This window comes from Pieris rapae, chromosome 15 (genome assembly GCF_905147795.1).
Source record: "Pieris rapae chromosome 15, ilPieRapa1.1, whole genome shotgun sequence".
NCBI lineage: Eukaryota > Metazoa > Arthropoda > Insecta > Lepidoptera > Pieridae > Pieris > Pieris rapae.
The window spans coordinates 2212859-2230725 of NC_059523.1; the positions used below are offsets into that span (position 1 = coordinate 2212859).

At 31.0% G+C, this 17867-nt stretch overlaps 1 protein-coding gene across 1 annotated transcript; it reads right to left on the minus strand.

The window, feature by feature from the left end:
• Positions 1-177: 177 nt before the first annotated feature.
• Positions 178-16373, minus strand: LOC110998902 (eukaryotic translation initiation factor 4 gamma 3). The gene is made up of 21 exons (XM_022267750.2): positions 16228-16373; positions 15321-15643; positions 14893-15147; positions 14056-14186; positions 13360-13519; positions 12656-12816; positions 12172-12375; positions 11412-11552; positions 10879-10963; positions 10442-10680; positions 9963-10076; positions 9051-9230; positions 8061-8205; positions 6954-7031; positions 5816-6065; positions 4861-5047; positions 4151-4327; positions 3627-3791; positions 2828-3047; positions 1506-1607; positions 178-1047 (listed from the first exon to the last, which is right to left on the minus strand). Exons 2-21 carry the CDS (start codon positions 15349-15351, stop codon positions 968-970), a joined length of 3105 nt encoding a protein of 1034 aa, XP_022123442.2. The 5' UTR covers positions 15352-15643; positions 16228-16373; the 3' UTR covers positions 178-967.
• Between the last annotated feature and the right edge of the window lie 1494 nt (positions 16374-17867).

The window sequence follows — 17867 nt, forward strand, 5'->3', positions numbered from 1 at the left end:
ATAAAAGCTTGCCGAAGCTGTACGCAGAAAAAATATATACCATATTTAATGTGGAATACTTAAGCAAACAAACACAAAACAACTATTATTTTCGTATTTGCATACGAATTCTGGATAAAACTGGATCGCGTCTGCCTCAATATTATTTGCACATGAAAGGGATAATAAAAAGGCCGATTTGATAAAAAGTTTATTTTTACATCATAACAATATTAAATGGCGCTATAGATACTGAAATGATACCTAAAAGAAAAACGATATATATTTCTAAATCTATCACGTGAAAAATATACTATATACATTAAGTTTACGATAAGTCCTATATGGTGGACAATTCACGCGATTAATTGTGTACCTTGAATGAAAAACTAGACAAATCTAAATCCATTATTTACAACCAATTATATGGTACAGTACGATTCCATTGTTGAATTCATAATAACGCCAAAAGATGTAAATAATTAATTACTAATATTTTTTTAATAGTTTTGACACGAAATGGGAACGCGTATTTTTTTAAATATCTCTTTCTAAAGAGGTTATTTGCACGCGTTTATAAGATATTTTTGATGTCAAATCCCAAACCATTAGCACTCCAGTCCTAACTTCAGAAACAAATTGACAATTGACCCGATGGGTTGTCAAACATCTGTATTCTTAGTATGAGTTTTAACAAATATAAAATATAAAAATAAAATAGAATATCAAGCTTTAATGAAGTCTATCAAGATTATGCTTAAAAAACTAGTAAAAAAACTGAATTATTATTGTTTTATTATGAAAATTACATTAAATATTAGTCAAAAATACCAAGGTCGCATGATGAGTTATTAAAAAAAAATTTCACTGCGCACGTCTAAAACCCGATGTATGTAAATTTATTTATGGTTTGTATGGCGTTATAAATTGATGTTCCAATGATTTTATTTATTATATAGAGCCGTTGATTTGCTGATTAAGTTTCCGGTCAGGCTTCAGAGCCAGAGTCTTCGTTGTCCGCCTCTCGTATACTTGTGATGAAGGATGTCAATGCTTTTAGCATTACCGCTGCAAGAAGCAAAAATATTCATATTTGGCTTATATCAATGACAATAGACATATGTCTATTCTTAATAATTTGTATACGTATATACGTACCTACGTACGTATACGACGCATTAAATATTTGTTTCATACACCGATTTAAAAAAGGTTTGTTATGTGATATGAATTAGATTCTAATATAAATACTAAATAGATTAAATACAAATAAATTTCCCTAGAAAAAAGTCATATGAAATCAGCCATGATTTATTTATTCGTACATTCCAAGTTTAATCATTTCTGTAGTTTGAAATATGAATATGTGTATTCATCACTCATTTGAAACAAACGTAATAAGTGGTAAATAATTCTGATAGGTTTAAAAGATTAAAATTGACTTTTATAAAATTGTTAATTCGCCCGGAGCTTTAAACAGTCTTCAAGAAATCAAAGTCCTAAGAAATTATGAAATATAAGTTTACCTTTTCCCTCGGGTACCATTTCTGAAGTCTCCCACGCAATAAATCCGTCCACCGATATTACGTAATGCTCATGCAAGTATTGGAATATATCCAATGTTAAACCTAGAAAAATCCAAAATATTTAAGAATTACCATTTTATGATTAATTATTATTAATATCCACTTACATATGAATTCAACAACTAAACAGATGCCGAAAACATTAGTGACCAAAACATATTTTAAAGATTCTATACATTATTAAGCTTAAACTAGCGAGAGTTGTTGGACAATATTTATTGCTACATTTAATGTAAATATATGTATGTCAGAGATTATGTAAAAAACACGATTTAATTTGTTTTTTTTAATGGCAACACTACGCAATAATCTTACAGGTAAATTGTCAATGTGACAACGTGAGTACCGACTTATTTTCAAATAAAATTCAAATTTCGGACAACGATAGAAATAACTGGCTCATATTAATCGCTTCAAATATACTACATACTAGCAGACTCGGCCAAGCGTCGCTGTGGCTTAGGTTTTTATTGTATTACATAGTAGTAAACTATTCAAGGGAAACGGTAGGAGAACTTGTAATGTTAAAGGTAACACAGCGCCATCTGTTAGAATTGTATCAAATAATAAACAAATAAATTGCGACTATAATTTGAGATTTAAACTATCCTATCTCTCAAGTTGGATCGAACTGCACATGGTGTGCGAATTTTATTATAATCGGTTAAGTGGTTTAGGAGTCCATTGATGACGAACATTGTGACACGAGATTTATATATATTAAGATATGCGAGACTGACTCCCGTCAAATCCAATAAATATATTCAGGTCACACATTAAGTATCTACTGTCCTGATGTTTTGCCTTCAGATTCCTTTGGAAATATATAATTTTGATGAAATACAGTAATTTCAAAACTTAAATAAGATTTACTAACTTTTACGGCCACGCAGCGCTGCTAAAGTCATCTACACTAATATTATAAAGAGGAAAACTTTGTTTGTTTGTAATGAATAGGCTCATAAAGTACTGGACCGATTTTAAAAATTCTTTCACCATTCGAAAGCTACATTATCCATGAATAAAAATAGGGTTCCGTAAGATATTAGGGTTTTTCGGACACATGGTGTAAAAAATCAACCAAAAAATAAAAAAGGGGGTAGCATAGAAAAATGTTCCATGTTGGCATGAACTAAAAAGGTAGGCTAGGCATTAAGGAGAAACGAAGGTCGCGGAAGCAGCTAGTGTTTAATAATTATATTGTTAACAAATACGAGTATGCTTAAAAAAAGTACCCGATATGAAGATATGGTGGAACTCACCCTGGGGATGTTCAAGCCGATGCACCAAAAGCTGTATACCGAAGAGACAGTCAGCTTCACGTTCCGGCTGAGCATCAGCATACTCGCTAATCAGAGACGAGTATTTGTTCATACGATCCACGTTCAAGTGCGTACTACTTTCCGGCGAGTACGCGTACTCGCATATCGCTTGGGTAAGGCAACGGAGGAACCACGATTCCTTTGTTGAGGCGATATTGTCCTGAAGCCATGATCAATATTAAATAAATTTCATGTTACTGTTTAGTGAAAATTAGTAACAGTTCACCAAGCACCGATAGGTGTATTTAAATTAAATCACAATTAGTCAAATGTATTAAATAGTTTTTGTTTGTTTGTTCCCTATTATAGATCTTTTTGTTGTTAAATGTATCATGTATTCCATCTTTTGCTATATTCTCAGTATATTTGTTTGTAATTATATATAATTTAAGTAAGCTGTAGGAGTACTAAATTAATAAATAAATCGGGCAAGGCTTGCTTCTTTGTATCAAAACACTTGTAGCATAACATTGTAAGAAAAGAAAAAGAAAGCTGATTATCTAAACATATATATGATTATTTAGACAAATACAGAAGACACTTAAATAAAATTAGTGAAGTATTAGACGTATTTCTATTCCTATCGAGTATTCATGAGAAATGGTTTGACAAATGTATTGATTATTGTGTACATAATATTTTTAACTTGATTTGGTCCTTCGAAACGGAATATATTCAAATTCAAGGGAAACAAAAACCTATTCAGCCGTGTTATAATTTATAAAGTTTAGGAACCTACCTTGACCCATCCACGGAGGCAGTCACAACTTTCATCAATATTCATCAGTTGAAGCAATTTTTTTTGCACCTCACTTGGAGGCAACTTCGGCTTCTCTTCAACGCTTGATGAATCTTCAGAGCTCTCTAGAAATTCAAAGTGGTTGTCCGATACCCAGTTTGATGCCTAAAAAAAATGTTTACCATATTAACACGACATGATTGTATATCTGTGGCAATAGGTCAGAATATGATAAATGCAATTTCATTAATTTACAGGACAATTAAATTATTAAGAAATCTTGAAAGCACTATAAAAATAATTGATATATTAATGAGCTATACAGAGCAAAAATTTACTTATTTACTTTATGTCTGACCATAGATATTTTTTACGATATTTGTTGTATGAATTTTAAAGATTTTGACTTTTGTTGCTTCTTTTTATCATAATTCTAAAGTTTTACGTTTTAAACTATTTTTTAGAGTTGCAGGTTACATTAACAACTCAATAAAAAGGAAATTATTTTACATAGTATACTATACCTTATCATCTTCCATCCATTGTTTCAACTGTAGACCTGATTCCACCCATTTAGTTCTGGTGAATGTTGGCCCCATACTGTCCTTCAACTCGGTAATAATCGCTTTAAGTAACAGATGACCATGACCTGACGATACCAGGGACCCAGCAGCCTTGTGGACTTGTTGAAGAGTCAAGTTCTAAAAATAGATAAATTTTGTTGTAAATTGATTTTATAAGTACAAATCTTAATATTTCAATAAAAAAAAGCTTACGTTAACTACAAGTTGTCAAAACTTTGACAAATTTAAATTTGGAGTAAGGGTAAATGGGGTCAGAGTAGAGACAAAAATACAAACATTTTAATTTTGAGTCACAGTTCGATCAAATAAATCAGTGGCGCTACAACCTCTTTAGATCTTGGCCTTTGATATCTGAATCTGTTTCATGATCAATTTTAAATCTAATAGGCAAGTAGGTGATCAGCCTCCAGTGCCTGATACACGCCGTCGACTTTTTGGGTCTAAGACATGTCGGTTTCCTCACGAGGTTTTCCTTCACCGTTTGAGCAAATGTTAAATGCGCACATAGAAAGAAACTCCATTGGTGCGGTGCACAGCCGGGGATCGAACCTACGACATCAGGTATGAGAGTCGCCCGCTGAAGCCCCATTGATCAAAGTCCCATTTTATAGATGCGAACATTATATATTTAAAATCTAACATAAAAATACCTTATTTTCAATAAGTGGAGCGATGAATTTCCCTAGATAGGTATACAGCATCGGTATATCGATATATAGATCCGGGCCACACTCAAAGATCTCATCCATTCCCGCCAAGAAGTTCTCGCACGATAAAATTCCCAAACTGACTAGTTTCATCACCGATTTCGACAGAATACTAATTGCTTTTGCATTCCTAAAAAAATACGAAGTTTATTTAGATATATGCTGTTTCCACAATAATAAAAATTAAATATAAACTTTTGGATGTACCGCGCGCGCATTCCAACTTGGTTAGCAAGCTAGTAATACAGATAATTAACAAAATTTCTATTGAGGTTGACCTATTTGTTTGTACACTGGCTGAGTTCACAAGAGTTGCTTGCTATATTGTTAGTTATAAGATTTAGGCAGATAAGTTTAATTTTTTAATGTTTTTATGTAGGATAATTGGTGTGGGAATTTTTTTGGAGTTCTATAGAATTAGTAGTAACTGTTTAGATAGAAAAATGTAGTGGAATAAATAAATAAATTTATCATTAAAAATGTATTATATAAGAGTGGCATACAAATTAAAATGCAAAAGAGATTTTTGTTATTAACTGTAACAGAAATGTATTCTAATAAACATATTTTAGATGTCTAGAAACAATAAATTTATATAGAACAGTCGCTTTGCGTTCATTTTAAATTATTAATTTTATTAACTAAACGAGGTACTTATTGTGGTCACTGGCAGAACGACCAGCGCGTCTGCTCCTAAGCATTATACAAAGCCAAAACAATAATAACACACACATTACACACTTAAATATACCTTATCTCTTTAAAAAAAATTTCTTTTCTTTTCTTAACTTTTCATTAATAAATTTACAATTAATTTATTTTTATTGACGTTCATAAGCGTACTTGTTTATATGAAAAAAAAACTAGAAACATTATATCTATATGTATTGCTACTTACTTCTCAAGCGCAACATTGAGTATCTCCGTAACCATAGCAGCATGATACTGCGATCCAAACAGTTTAATCTCATCAACCAACTCCTCATCATTGAGATTCATGATCGAGAGATCGATAAATTGTTTGACAGATTTCCTAAGGTAGTCTGGCAGAGGTTCTTGGGCGGCCGGTGCTTCCGTTTTTGCGGGTGGAGCCTCAGTTGGTGAGGGCGAGGGCTTAGTTTTCTCAATTGAACCGGAGCGCGAAGAGACTGAGAGGAAGCCATGAATATCAATTATAGTAATATTTATAATAAATCGGTTGTCTTTTAAATATAGAGGGTTAAATTTTTGTAGTTCTTCCCCTTATTCAAACTAAAATACATCTGTCTCTTTTCTTCACAGCGTAAACATAATTTGAGAGAAAGAGTTGAAGGAGACTGATGAGTAAGTAATGTAATTTGTTTACTATCATGACACTTGTAAAAGTAAGATTTTAAGGCGAGACTATACTCAGATTTTTCATTTCGTAGAATTCTGACATTTCATAAGTGTTGCTACTAAAAATGTTCGCAACGGAAAAGAGTCAAATTTCACCCATTTAAGGATAAAAACATCCTATGTATTATTTATGTTTTACCTACAAAAATAACAAAGATATCAATATCTCCAACAATATATCGAATTAACTTTATTTTATTCTTTAGCTGGCATCACTGCCTACTAATTCCAGGTTTCGTAAACCTTTTTAATAAAATCAAATGTAATCTTTACTTTTGCGTTTTTTACTGTTTGTGATGAAAAGGGATGTAATTATCACTCGCTTTTAATGTGGAGCACCGCACTCAATAAAATCACTACATTCAGTAACAAATAAAATGTTTGTATAGACTCAATGTTCAGACTCGTATAGAAATTAAAAAAATGTTCCCGGCAAGGTCAATCCCGGCAATCTCTGACATGTCAAAAAATAGTAGCTGTCAGAATTCTACGGAATTAAAAATCAGAGTAAAGGTGCTAAGTATAACTTCTGTATGTCAACATTTTGTATCTATAAATCTTACAGAATATATTACAGTATGTACTTAAAGCTTATTTTTGTGTTTGAAGTTCTAATTTTATTTCAAAAGAAACCTTTTCCAAAAAATTACAAGACATACCGAAATCATTGCGTGTAAATGTGGACCTCTCTATTGACTTAGACTGTTGGTAGGCAGCGGGAGGTGCGTCCTTGTTGGCTATAAATAAAGGTAAAAAATATAGTTCCACTATTCATAGTAAAAGGGAATATATCTATTAATTTTACTTCCTGAAAGGCAAGCAAGCTAAGATTTTTTATATTTTTATATAATAAGGGGCATAGACACCCATTTTTAGTGGGTGCGTTGCCGGCATTTAAGGGAAGAGTACGCTTGAATTTTATTATAAGATTACAAAATAATGTTTATATGTCTTCAGAAAGAAAGTTTTAATTAAATGTGTGGTACTGAATTTTAATTGATTTTAAAGATCCGACCTTCATGAATTTAATTATACTTTATGGACACAAAATACATTGGTTTAGAGTTGACAAGAGACATAATAACAAAGCCTGTTTATTTACAATCTTTATAATTGTTAACAAAATACAGTATAAGTTTATTATAATTTTTTTTGCTCTTCATCCTAACTACCTTCAGTACCAACGATCAGAACACGTGTTCACCTTTTGCTTCATCAAAACATCTCCATATATATCTACTATGCACTCTTTTCTAGGGCGCCGTTTTCTCCTACGTCCCCTTATATCATATTTAAAGTCTATGGGGCTTCCCTCTATATGCCCTGCCTATTGTCACTTCTATTTCACTTAATGCAGGACATCTTTTTACGTTATTCGCTTAAGGAATTAAATATTATGACACTATCTGGTCAGCATACACTTTGAGAAGCCTTATTGTAATTACAAAATAAACGATCAAAACAAACGATGACTTAGATTATTTAAATTTCTCAGTCCTTTGGATGCATTTGTTCTACTTCAAACAATTAGTATGACTAAACTTGACGATTAAAAATACTGGCGTTTCTTGCCAGTTCATGTCGGCTACACACTTGACTTGCGAACTGGTAGTAAAAATAAATTTAGAATCAATTAACATCTTTTGTATTGACATTCATATGTATACTTGTTTACCTATATGAATGAAGTTATTTCAGAGGTCTATGCGAAAATAAAGAAGGCATTACGTATATAAAACACTAAACAAATTATCTAAGTAGAGTACCTGTAAGTGTCGTCAGGTCGATCTGAACGTTGTCCAGAATACTGAACTTATTCCTGATTGGAGCGGCTATTTGAGATTTAGTTCCAGATCCCTGGTTCCATGTGCTGTGAGCTGGAGCCAGTTTTATGCTGCCTAAGTTCGGGTTCTGTACAGATATTGAAACGTTATTGGCTATAAAAGACGCCCTTTGAGAACTGTTGTAACAAATGTTTGAAAGCATTAATTTTTAATTACTTATCAGACAATTTTGATTTGCGATTGTACGATTCAAACCCCTGTTAAAAAGTATTATAAAATATAATTTATTTGTATTAAATTGTTTTTATAAATTATCTTTTCACATGTATTTAAAATAAACAATATTAAAATTTCAATAAAAAAAAGAGTTATTTCATAAACAAATATACAAAATTATAATCTACGCAGCTTAACAGATTCTGTCAAGAACTAAAAACATTTCACTCCTGCCTTCAAACAAAAAAAGTGTGTGCGTACAAAGTACACATGTCAGAAATGAAACTTCTTTGTAAATTTCTTATTACTAAGGAAAAAACCTCGATGTATAGGTATATCTATATTCAGACTGTTTACACACTGTATACGTGCCAATGATATTATGAATAAATAAAAAATCTATGTATACTGCACAAGATGTTATGCGACAGAATTTCCACCAAAAGTTCTAATCTATAACTACTAAACGAATACATAAATAGAGTGTATTTTGTCTCGATCTCCCATTCTCACTCTCTCTCAATCGCTCTCTCCCTTTTCTTCGACAAAAACGCTGCACATCTTCGTGACGTTTCATCCCTAAAAAAATTAACTGCATGCACCTAAAGTTTCACTTCGCAAAAAAATAACCATTTATTACTACCATTTCCTACCAAAAACACAAAGATTTTAAATCTTCCCTTTTGCATTCTAGAGGCCAACCCCGGATTATATATTTCCCACAGAATCCCATTTTATATATTTGCGAAAGTTTACCTTTTGCGGCATGGCCTTGAGTTTGCTGGTGTCCACGACGTAGTTACTTCTAGTCGTCGTTGTCTTCCAAGTGTTATCCATAAAGTTATTGCCTCCTTGCCTCCGCCCTTCGACGCCACGTTTCTTGCCACGATTGCCATCGTCACGTCGAAAACCACCCCCAACCGGCGAATTCATCAACTGTAGACCGTTCATTAACATGTTATAATGAGACATACGGTGGTTTGGTAACTTAAACCTGGTATTAACAACTCTGGTATCTTTTACTAATAATGGCTGTTTGTTACTTTACATAAAAAATAAATCAGTGTCGCTATAACCTCTTTAAGTCCTGGCCTCAGATTTTTGAATTTCATGATCATTTTTAAATCTAATAGGCAAGTAGGTGATCAGTCTCCAGTGCCTGACATACGTCATTGACATTGTCATTTTTTGGGTCTAAGACATGCCAGTTTCCTCACGATGTTTTCCTTCACCGTTCGAGCAAATGTAGAAAGAGTCTATTGGTACACAGCCCGGGATTGAACGTACGACCTCAGACGCGTCGCCACGCTATATGATATAGTCTAAATGCAGTAGTAAATTTCACATTAAAAATATTTAATGAAAATAAAGTTTATTCAACAAATAGTCATCGTTATCTGGAAAAAAATCGTAATATTTTATTTTATCATTATGACATAATATTTAGTTTCTATCACAATCTGTTCTTTTCTGCATATTACTTTTACAAAATAATGTCGATGTTTCACATCTGCCAGGCGTCCCGTGACAGCTCTAATTTTTTTTTTAAATCGTCGATTAATTTAAACAGACATGTCTTTGATATGCCAATGATTTATTATTGTACCACCTTAACATTTTGTACCATATTATTGCAATAAATAAATAATAATAATTATTAAAATATACCTCAATATGCCGTTGTTTCTGTTCAGCTTCCTTTTGGATCTGGTCCATCATCTTCGGTTGCATATCTAAGACACTCTTGGGTACCCACCTGCGTCTTCTCAGTTCAATTACATCCTGTAAAAATGTTTTAAATTTTAATTATTTGAATATTTAATATATGGCATCTATTCCCTGCGAAATAATTGCATTAAAAAAATCATCAATTAAAAATTATTTACTTGAGAAATAAATGTGGGTACAAACAAAAAGCTACAAAGTCACAAATGGAGGGTATGATGATTTAAAAGTATTGCTTAATAAGTATACCCTTATAGTAAGTAGAATATATAAAATATACTATAGATAAAAAATTTGGAACTGTCTAATTTATGTTGTTTTTCTTTCAATGGAACTTGTATGGTCTCGTGACCATATGACTAATATAGTTATTATATAATTATATTTTCAATTTATATTAACTAATGAATATCACTTTATACCTGCAGCATAAACCGCACACGGCTGCTAATTTTCTTACTCTTACGATCATTGACAATATCTTGGATTTTATTAGTGATCACATCCAGCTGTTCCTTGGCCTCATTTTCCACCTGTTCCCCAATCGTGGTCAGCAGCTTGCAAAGGCATTCCAGCTTCTCTTCTTCTGGCTTATCGATGAGATAATTCATACAATATACCATGATTTTGGCTATCAAGATGTTTAACTTGTATAGCTCACCTGAAAGTTATAATTTGTGTTTTAGTTGTTAGAGCTGAAAGGATTGGTAAGCGTAGAGTTAAAAAAATATCAGACACAGAAATATGTACGTAATTTGATAATTTCAATTCTTTCCAGCAATGTTGCCTGATATAGGCAATATTTTTATTTTTTAAATTAAAAAATAAAAGGAGGTTAAATGGGAAGTGGTAAACATACCAATAAATCGAACGTTTCCAACTGAACGCATGCGGACGCGACGCTGAGCTTCTCCTAGTAGTGCGTGCAATTCCTTTTTCTTGGCCTGTATAAAAAATACGTAGATTTAGACACAATGTTTACTTCGCTGATAATATATTGTACTGGTAATGTATTTCTTAATGAGTTGAATAAAAATATATAGAAATTTCATTAAAAAAAGTTATTTCATTTAATAATAACACCATCAAATTGACATGATTTTTTATATAAGGTACGCTTGTTAAATTTATCAAATCTCCACCTAAGAAATCTATATTTGTAAAAAGTGTTACTAATCTTAAAAACTTATAGTTTTCTATAGAATATACATTTTTCCCCTTGTATTACATATATAAAAACACTCAATCACACTTTTAACTCATTAATTCATAAACTAGTACGTACTTACGTACATACTTTACGTGTACACGCGTAAACCAAACCATATTTCTTTTATAAAGAAAAATAGTTGACTGAAAAATACTACCTTTAATCGCCATAAAGCTACTTACAGCATCATTGCACTCAGCGAGCTCCTTCTCTAGCTTAACCACATTCTCATCTGTTTTCTCTTTGATGAACTGGTTTTGACATTTTGTGATGATCATCGCACGGAAATTAACACATTGGTTCGGGGAATTTGTTGATGGAACCTGGATAACAAATGTGTGTTAACATGTTATTCGACAGTGCCTTCTTTTAATACACTAAGTTCATATATAATTTGGACCGTGACTTTCAGCCTTAAGTATTACGTAAGAAGATTTACTGCTATTTACTCTCCCCCCCCCCACCTCTAGTCAGCAAAAGTAAGCAGAGCTCTCAAAAATAATAGTACATAAACTTTTTGTAGGAATCCTCTAAAATGCATTTCGTTTTCCTGTATACACAATGTGTTGGTACATAGTGTACAGAAAGTAAATAACTACTGTTGACGCAATCACCTAAGAAAATCATACTCGCTCCCCCAATTTTTTATGTAACACTTGAATGGCCCCATAGAATAAAAGTTATGGCATTTAACTTTTATTTATTAATATTTATACATATATATAACACAAATTTATGAAATGAATAGTTGAATTAATAGAATACTGACTATATGTGTACTGCTTGCACTGACAATTTCAAGAAATATTATTAGTATAATAAATGCATACTATATATACTAATATTACTTAGCATAATTTGAAACATTTTAAACTGAGTAAAGTACAATTTAAAAATTAAACTAATTGTTAAAAAAATAATTTTTCATCGCTATACACTTACCCTTAGGGTAGAAAGTTTGTTACACATAGCAGCATATGCCTCGGAGAAATTCGGTTCTTCAATAGCTTTCTCGAAAACGAGATCGATAACGCCCTCGAGACGTTCTTGAGTATCAATTTCGAGCGACTTCACCTTATCAACGAGCGTATCGAACTTTTGGGGAGTCAATTTGTTCAGTATACCACGGAACTTCTTATATAACTCCTGAAATGAATATTCAGGGTTTAAATTTTTGTCAAAATATCCATAATTACATTTTTTTATCAAAATATCCATAATTTAAAATTTTGGTTAAAATATCCATAAATTAATGTTTTTGTTAAAATATTTATGTTTGAGTAGATTCCTGTTCTTCTGAATTTTTCATCAATGTTATAAAAAATCGAGCTTTTATGAAAGAAATATAATCATACATTTTCGTAAAGGAGAAATTTCTAAAAATAATGAAAACGTAAAATTAATTTATAAAACAGATTGTAGATACCTGTGTCTTCAACTCTGCTTCGTCCAAGTTTTCCTTCTTGAGCCTGGCTGGTCTCCAAGCATCTTTCGTTTCGTTAAGTTTCACTTCTTCCCGGAGTGAAATGCAAATATTCCTTCCACCACTGTTCCTTGATGGCGAGTTCAATTTCATACTGCCCCTACCTACAATAATTTCATTACAACACTTAAAATATAAAGTGATTAATTCATATCTTTGGGTGTGAAAAGAGTAACCAAAATAATTTGAAACAATTATAGTCAAAATCTGTTATAACTACATCGAAGGGACTACTCACACTTGGTCATAAAAACTGATAGTTGGCTGATGACATTGTTATTTATAACCTAATACAGCCGGAACCTTTGATTTTGGTCAACATAAGCAGTAAAAATAAAAATATATAATATAGTAAAACTCGTAAATGGTTTTGACTTAATTTTTTTAAAGGTGTGTAATTATAATAAGCAGGATAATGTAATGGTTGCAAGTTCATACATTGTATAAAAAGCAAATTGCGAATGAAATTTTTTTACTTAGAAGTATTTAACTGAAATTTTTATAAAAAAACAATTTACAATAATATTAGCCAATAAATGTATAATACTGTAAAACATTGCTAATCATTCTTCTAATCAAGCTTCATAGGGTGTGTGAAATTTTATATTGTATTTGGAGTGTTCATTTCTATTGTGTGGTGTCCTTACCTAGAGATTGACCAGAACTTCTATTGTCCTTTCTGCCATCACGTAGAATAGGGTTTCTCATGCTACCAGAGTTCGTCTTAAGGAAAGTCGGAAACAATGAGTCATTCATGGAGCGATTAATATGATTGAATGCAATCAATGAATCTTGTGACTGGGCTGTCTGTAACATTGAAATTAAAATGATGAAATCTTTAATAAATTTTCCTGTCTCTAAAATTATCAGCAAGGATATCTGGTATTGTGCAAAGTAGGTAATCTTTACTATTATTGATTTGGTTTTGAAATACTTTAATCAAGTTAGTTAGATCATTTAAGGCTTAGACTATCTAAAGTGAGTGAGAATCAGTATAGCGATTACACTAACTTAAAAAGAAAAAAATAATTGGATTATCTCAGCTTCCCATTACTTGAGTTTATATTATATAATACAAAAAGCTGATGAATTTATTTAACTATTCAACAGAAGAACTATTTTTACACAAAATAACTGGACAACAGTCTTATTCCTTCTAGTATAAAATCTATTATATAAGTATGGAAGTTAAAAATAATTTCTTGTCTGTTCCACACCATTAATTTGAGAACTGGCAGTAAACATTCAAAATTGTTAAAATTCATAAAACTGAATGTAATATACCAATATGATTAAATATATTTAGACATTTAAACAATTTAATAATACTTAGATAAACTTACCCGCAGGATATTACATGTTTCAAGAAGCGGCGATTTTGGCATAGTCTTGCACAACGGATCATCTTGTATTTCCTTGAGCAGGTTAACATCATAGACTTTCTTGCCAGTTGGATTTAAAGGGGACCATTGTTCTGTAATATGTTAGGTAATTTCTCAGCAAAAAGGTTTTCCATTACCTATCCATAATATTTAGTTTATATACTACAGATTAGGTAGCATAAATAACATAAATAAATTTTACACATTAACCAATTTCTGAATACCAGGTGGACTCAAGACCCTTAATAAATGAACATAATACTGTGAAAATACAATATTAGTATTTTATTCTAAAAATAGAACTACAAATATGACATCAGATAGTTTGGAGTTAACTTACTTTAAAATTATTCTTACTCAGTATATGACATATTGGACAAGGTTAATTTATAAGTTGACCCTGACTTTCATTCTGACTTTACTTATTTTGATAACTTTATTATCACTTTCAAATATTCAGTCCAAACATACTATTAATTCCTAGCACTATAGATCTAATTATAAACATGTATCACAGTTTCTTGAGATGTGGTATGCGGCTCAATGGTTGGGTGCTATAATTACAAGGTAGAAACTCTTTTTAATTACAAATATGAGCTAACCATATGTATTTATCTAATAATATATAGTATATATATTATTAGATAAATGCAAAACATGCAAATCTTAACTTTAGTGGTATAATGATATTATATAAAGTAAGTATATGAAATGGAGTCAATTAATAATTGAGAGAAAGAAAGCGATTTTAAAATATTTCTTAAACCTCTTCAGTGTATATTATGAATTATAACATACCTGCATTGTAACTATGCTTTAAAGTGATGGCTGGCGCTTCAGGCTCCTGTTCTGATACCTCTGATTGAGGAACATCTTGTTCACCTACATAATTATCAGTCTCATCGTTTCCATTTAGTGTTTCTTTGACACTAACTTCAGGGCTAGTGTTATTCTGCTCCATACTTTCGTCTTCGTTAATAGTTTCTGTGGTTATTTTTTCATTCTGGTTTACATCTTCTTTAACAATGTCAGTTCCATTAGCAGGATCAGGATCTAAAGCAGTATACATTAAGTTATGATACTATGGAGTTCTGTTTTTTTTGACATTATGACCCTTGCTTACCTTTGTTGAATAGTTATAACATAAAATTGATTCACATTATTGAATAACAAAGGTGAATGTAAAGTGAGTTCTAGAATGGAAGCATAAAAATGTTAAGCAGTACCTGAAGTATTATTAAGATTAATATCCTTCATTATGCCCTCAGGATTGATGCTTCACTGGTATTGATGTATGGGAGCTTAGCTAGCACTGCAGTTATAATATTCCTTTCTTGAGTGGTTTAATTGTTTGTGACCTTGTGAATTTTTTCTAACTTTATAATAAAAGATCACAACTAAATGGCGGTAAATACTTGCAGGGGAAGTATCTAAATACTAATAACTAAGAGTATAAGTTTACATCAGCTTCAGTCTTGTTTCTAGTTCCAGTTAGGTACTTTTGTTTATTTTCTATGTTCTGACTAGTCTTGATTGGGTTTGATAACACCTGAGAATAATTTGATATTGTTTAATTTGCTAGGCAGATGTGGCATTTTAACAAAAAATTAACACATGTCAATATATCCCAGTCAGGAAAGTTAAGTACATATAACTTATTATTTCTTAATATAAAAGGAAATTTAAAAGCCTGATTATTAGTATAGAAAGTACAAAAATATGTTAGTTTGTAACACAAAAAACAATGTATGTTACTTAATAAATCCGTTATATTAAAGGTTATTGCGAACGATGGCAATCAATTTAGCTAAATTACTTTCCTAAAAAGTACATAATACAGTTGTCTGTTCTAAAATGAATGAAAAATATTACCTATACGTAATACAACGTGTCGAAAATATAAACGAAAGTTAGTCTTTTGAGGGTGGACAAGCTAAGGACCAGTCACCACCAAAGGGTATCCTTTTACATAATGATACCTTTTTGCAAACCTCCCAGTTTGACACTATGCAGCTGTTTCAGGATATTAATAAGTACGAATGGTTACAGAATAATTTACCACTGTTATTTTTTTAATTAGCAACCTAAACTGGAATTAGCACAGCTGTTAATTACATATTAAAATAAGCATACCTGTAGTGTTAGTACAAAATGTTCACTGTTATTTCTTCGGATTTTTTTAATTGTTAACTTTTATTCAACTTTAAAAAATAAATTGCTGTGAGAGATCAACTTTGACCAGTCCGCAAGACTTGTCAAGGTATAACCTAAAAATGTCCAAGTCTGAAGTCTCGATAAAAAATTAATGACCCATAAACTATAGACTAAGTATAGGCTAAATTTAAGTATATAGTCTGTAGATAGACAAACAGAAAGTAGACAGAGCCACAGGTTTAGAAGGGGTAAAAATATAACTTGGTTCTGGTTTTTAATTTTGATTACTGGATTTGACATACCAGGTATGAGTTTAGTAAATTATTCTATGACTCTATACTCTATACTAGTACCAGAGACGACATAAAATAAATATGAGCTTTTCATTAAATTAATAAAAATTCTGAGTTTCTTTTCTTTTTCTCTCTTTCATTTCTTTTAATCTACATTATACTTTTAACATTTAACCAAGTCAACATTTTTCAGAGAATATTTCAGGGCGAAAGCCTAGTTTATATAGGTTGTTTAATTTAATTATTATTTAAAATTGAATTAAAATGTTATTAAAGGAAATTTTATAAAAAGTAAAAAATAAATAAAAAGTAAATTTAAAAAATCAAATAAAAAGGAGTTTGGCAAGTTAAAAGTAGTATATCGTAGTTCTGGACCCCAGAACTTTTTTTACCCGATATCGCATTTGAATTTGTAATCGTTCATGGTGATCGTCATTTAGAAAAAAATTGTAATTTTATTTTAATAAATCAATTGCAAATATTTTTGTTGTTTTTTATTTATTACGAAAATTATATTTGTTTTACTTTGATCTTATATTGAAAAATGATTAAGGTATACAAGAGAGATACCTAAATGAAATGTAACAAGGTAAAAATCTTTTAAATAAAAAATGAAAACTTAGAAAGTTTTTAAATTTCTTTTAAATTAAAATAACATTTTACGACCTTTTTGAATAAAATATTGATGTTTATCTATGTTTTATTTTTTGCAATTGGAGGTTTTATAAAAATATCTAGCCTATTTGTTTGAGCTATATTTTTTCATTATTTTTAACGAAATACCCAAAAATAATCTAAAAATCGGATATTCACCAAAAAATAGAAAAAAAACAAATTATATTTCCTAAACTAGGAAAAGTCGTAGAACATACATGGGGGTATTTCCTCAAAAAGATAAATCTCTGGACCTCCGCTTGACACGCTTTTTGGGACACCTATATTAGAATATTCTAGAGAATACAATAAAGTGATAAACAGAGATCTTAGGGTTTTATAAATCGAATGAAACTTATGAGACCCTTGTAAATGAAAGTGCGGTAGAGTCGATAGCGGCAATGTACGATCTTGTAAAGAAAAGATTCAGTGAAAAGAAAAATAGACCAAAAATATAAATCGATATTATATACCTACCTGTAATACATTCAGAAAATATAAACCATGATATCCAATATGTATATTATACACAAGCGAATCGAAATTTTAGGCAGACCATGGATCCAATGAAGAATTTCCTGATGTCATCGTGACACCCGTTAATTATTTTATTATAATTGTTAGTGTTCAAATAAAAGCTCATGGTAAAAAACTACATTATAAATATTATAA

Coding starts and splice junctions, on each gene's coding strand:
- LOC110998902 (XM_022267750.2), bottom strand. CDS start 15,351: ATGAAGGATATTAATCTTAATAATACTTCAG. Junction 10,681..10,878: donor TGGAAACGTTCGATTTATTG/GTATGTTTACCA, acceptor TATAACTTTCAG/GTGAGCTATACAAGTTAAAC. Junction 6,066..6,953: donor ATTTACACGCAATGATTTCG/GTATGTCTTGTA, acceptor GCTTCCTCTCAG/TCTCTTCGCGCTCCGGTTCA.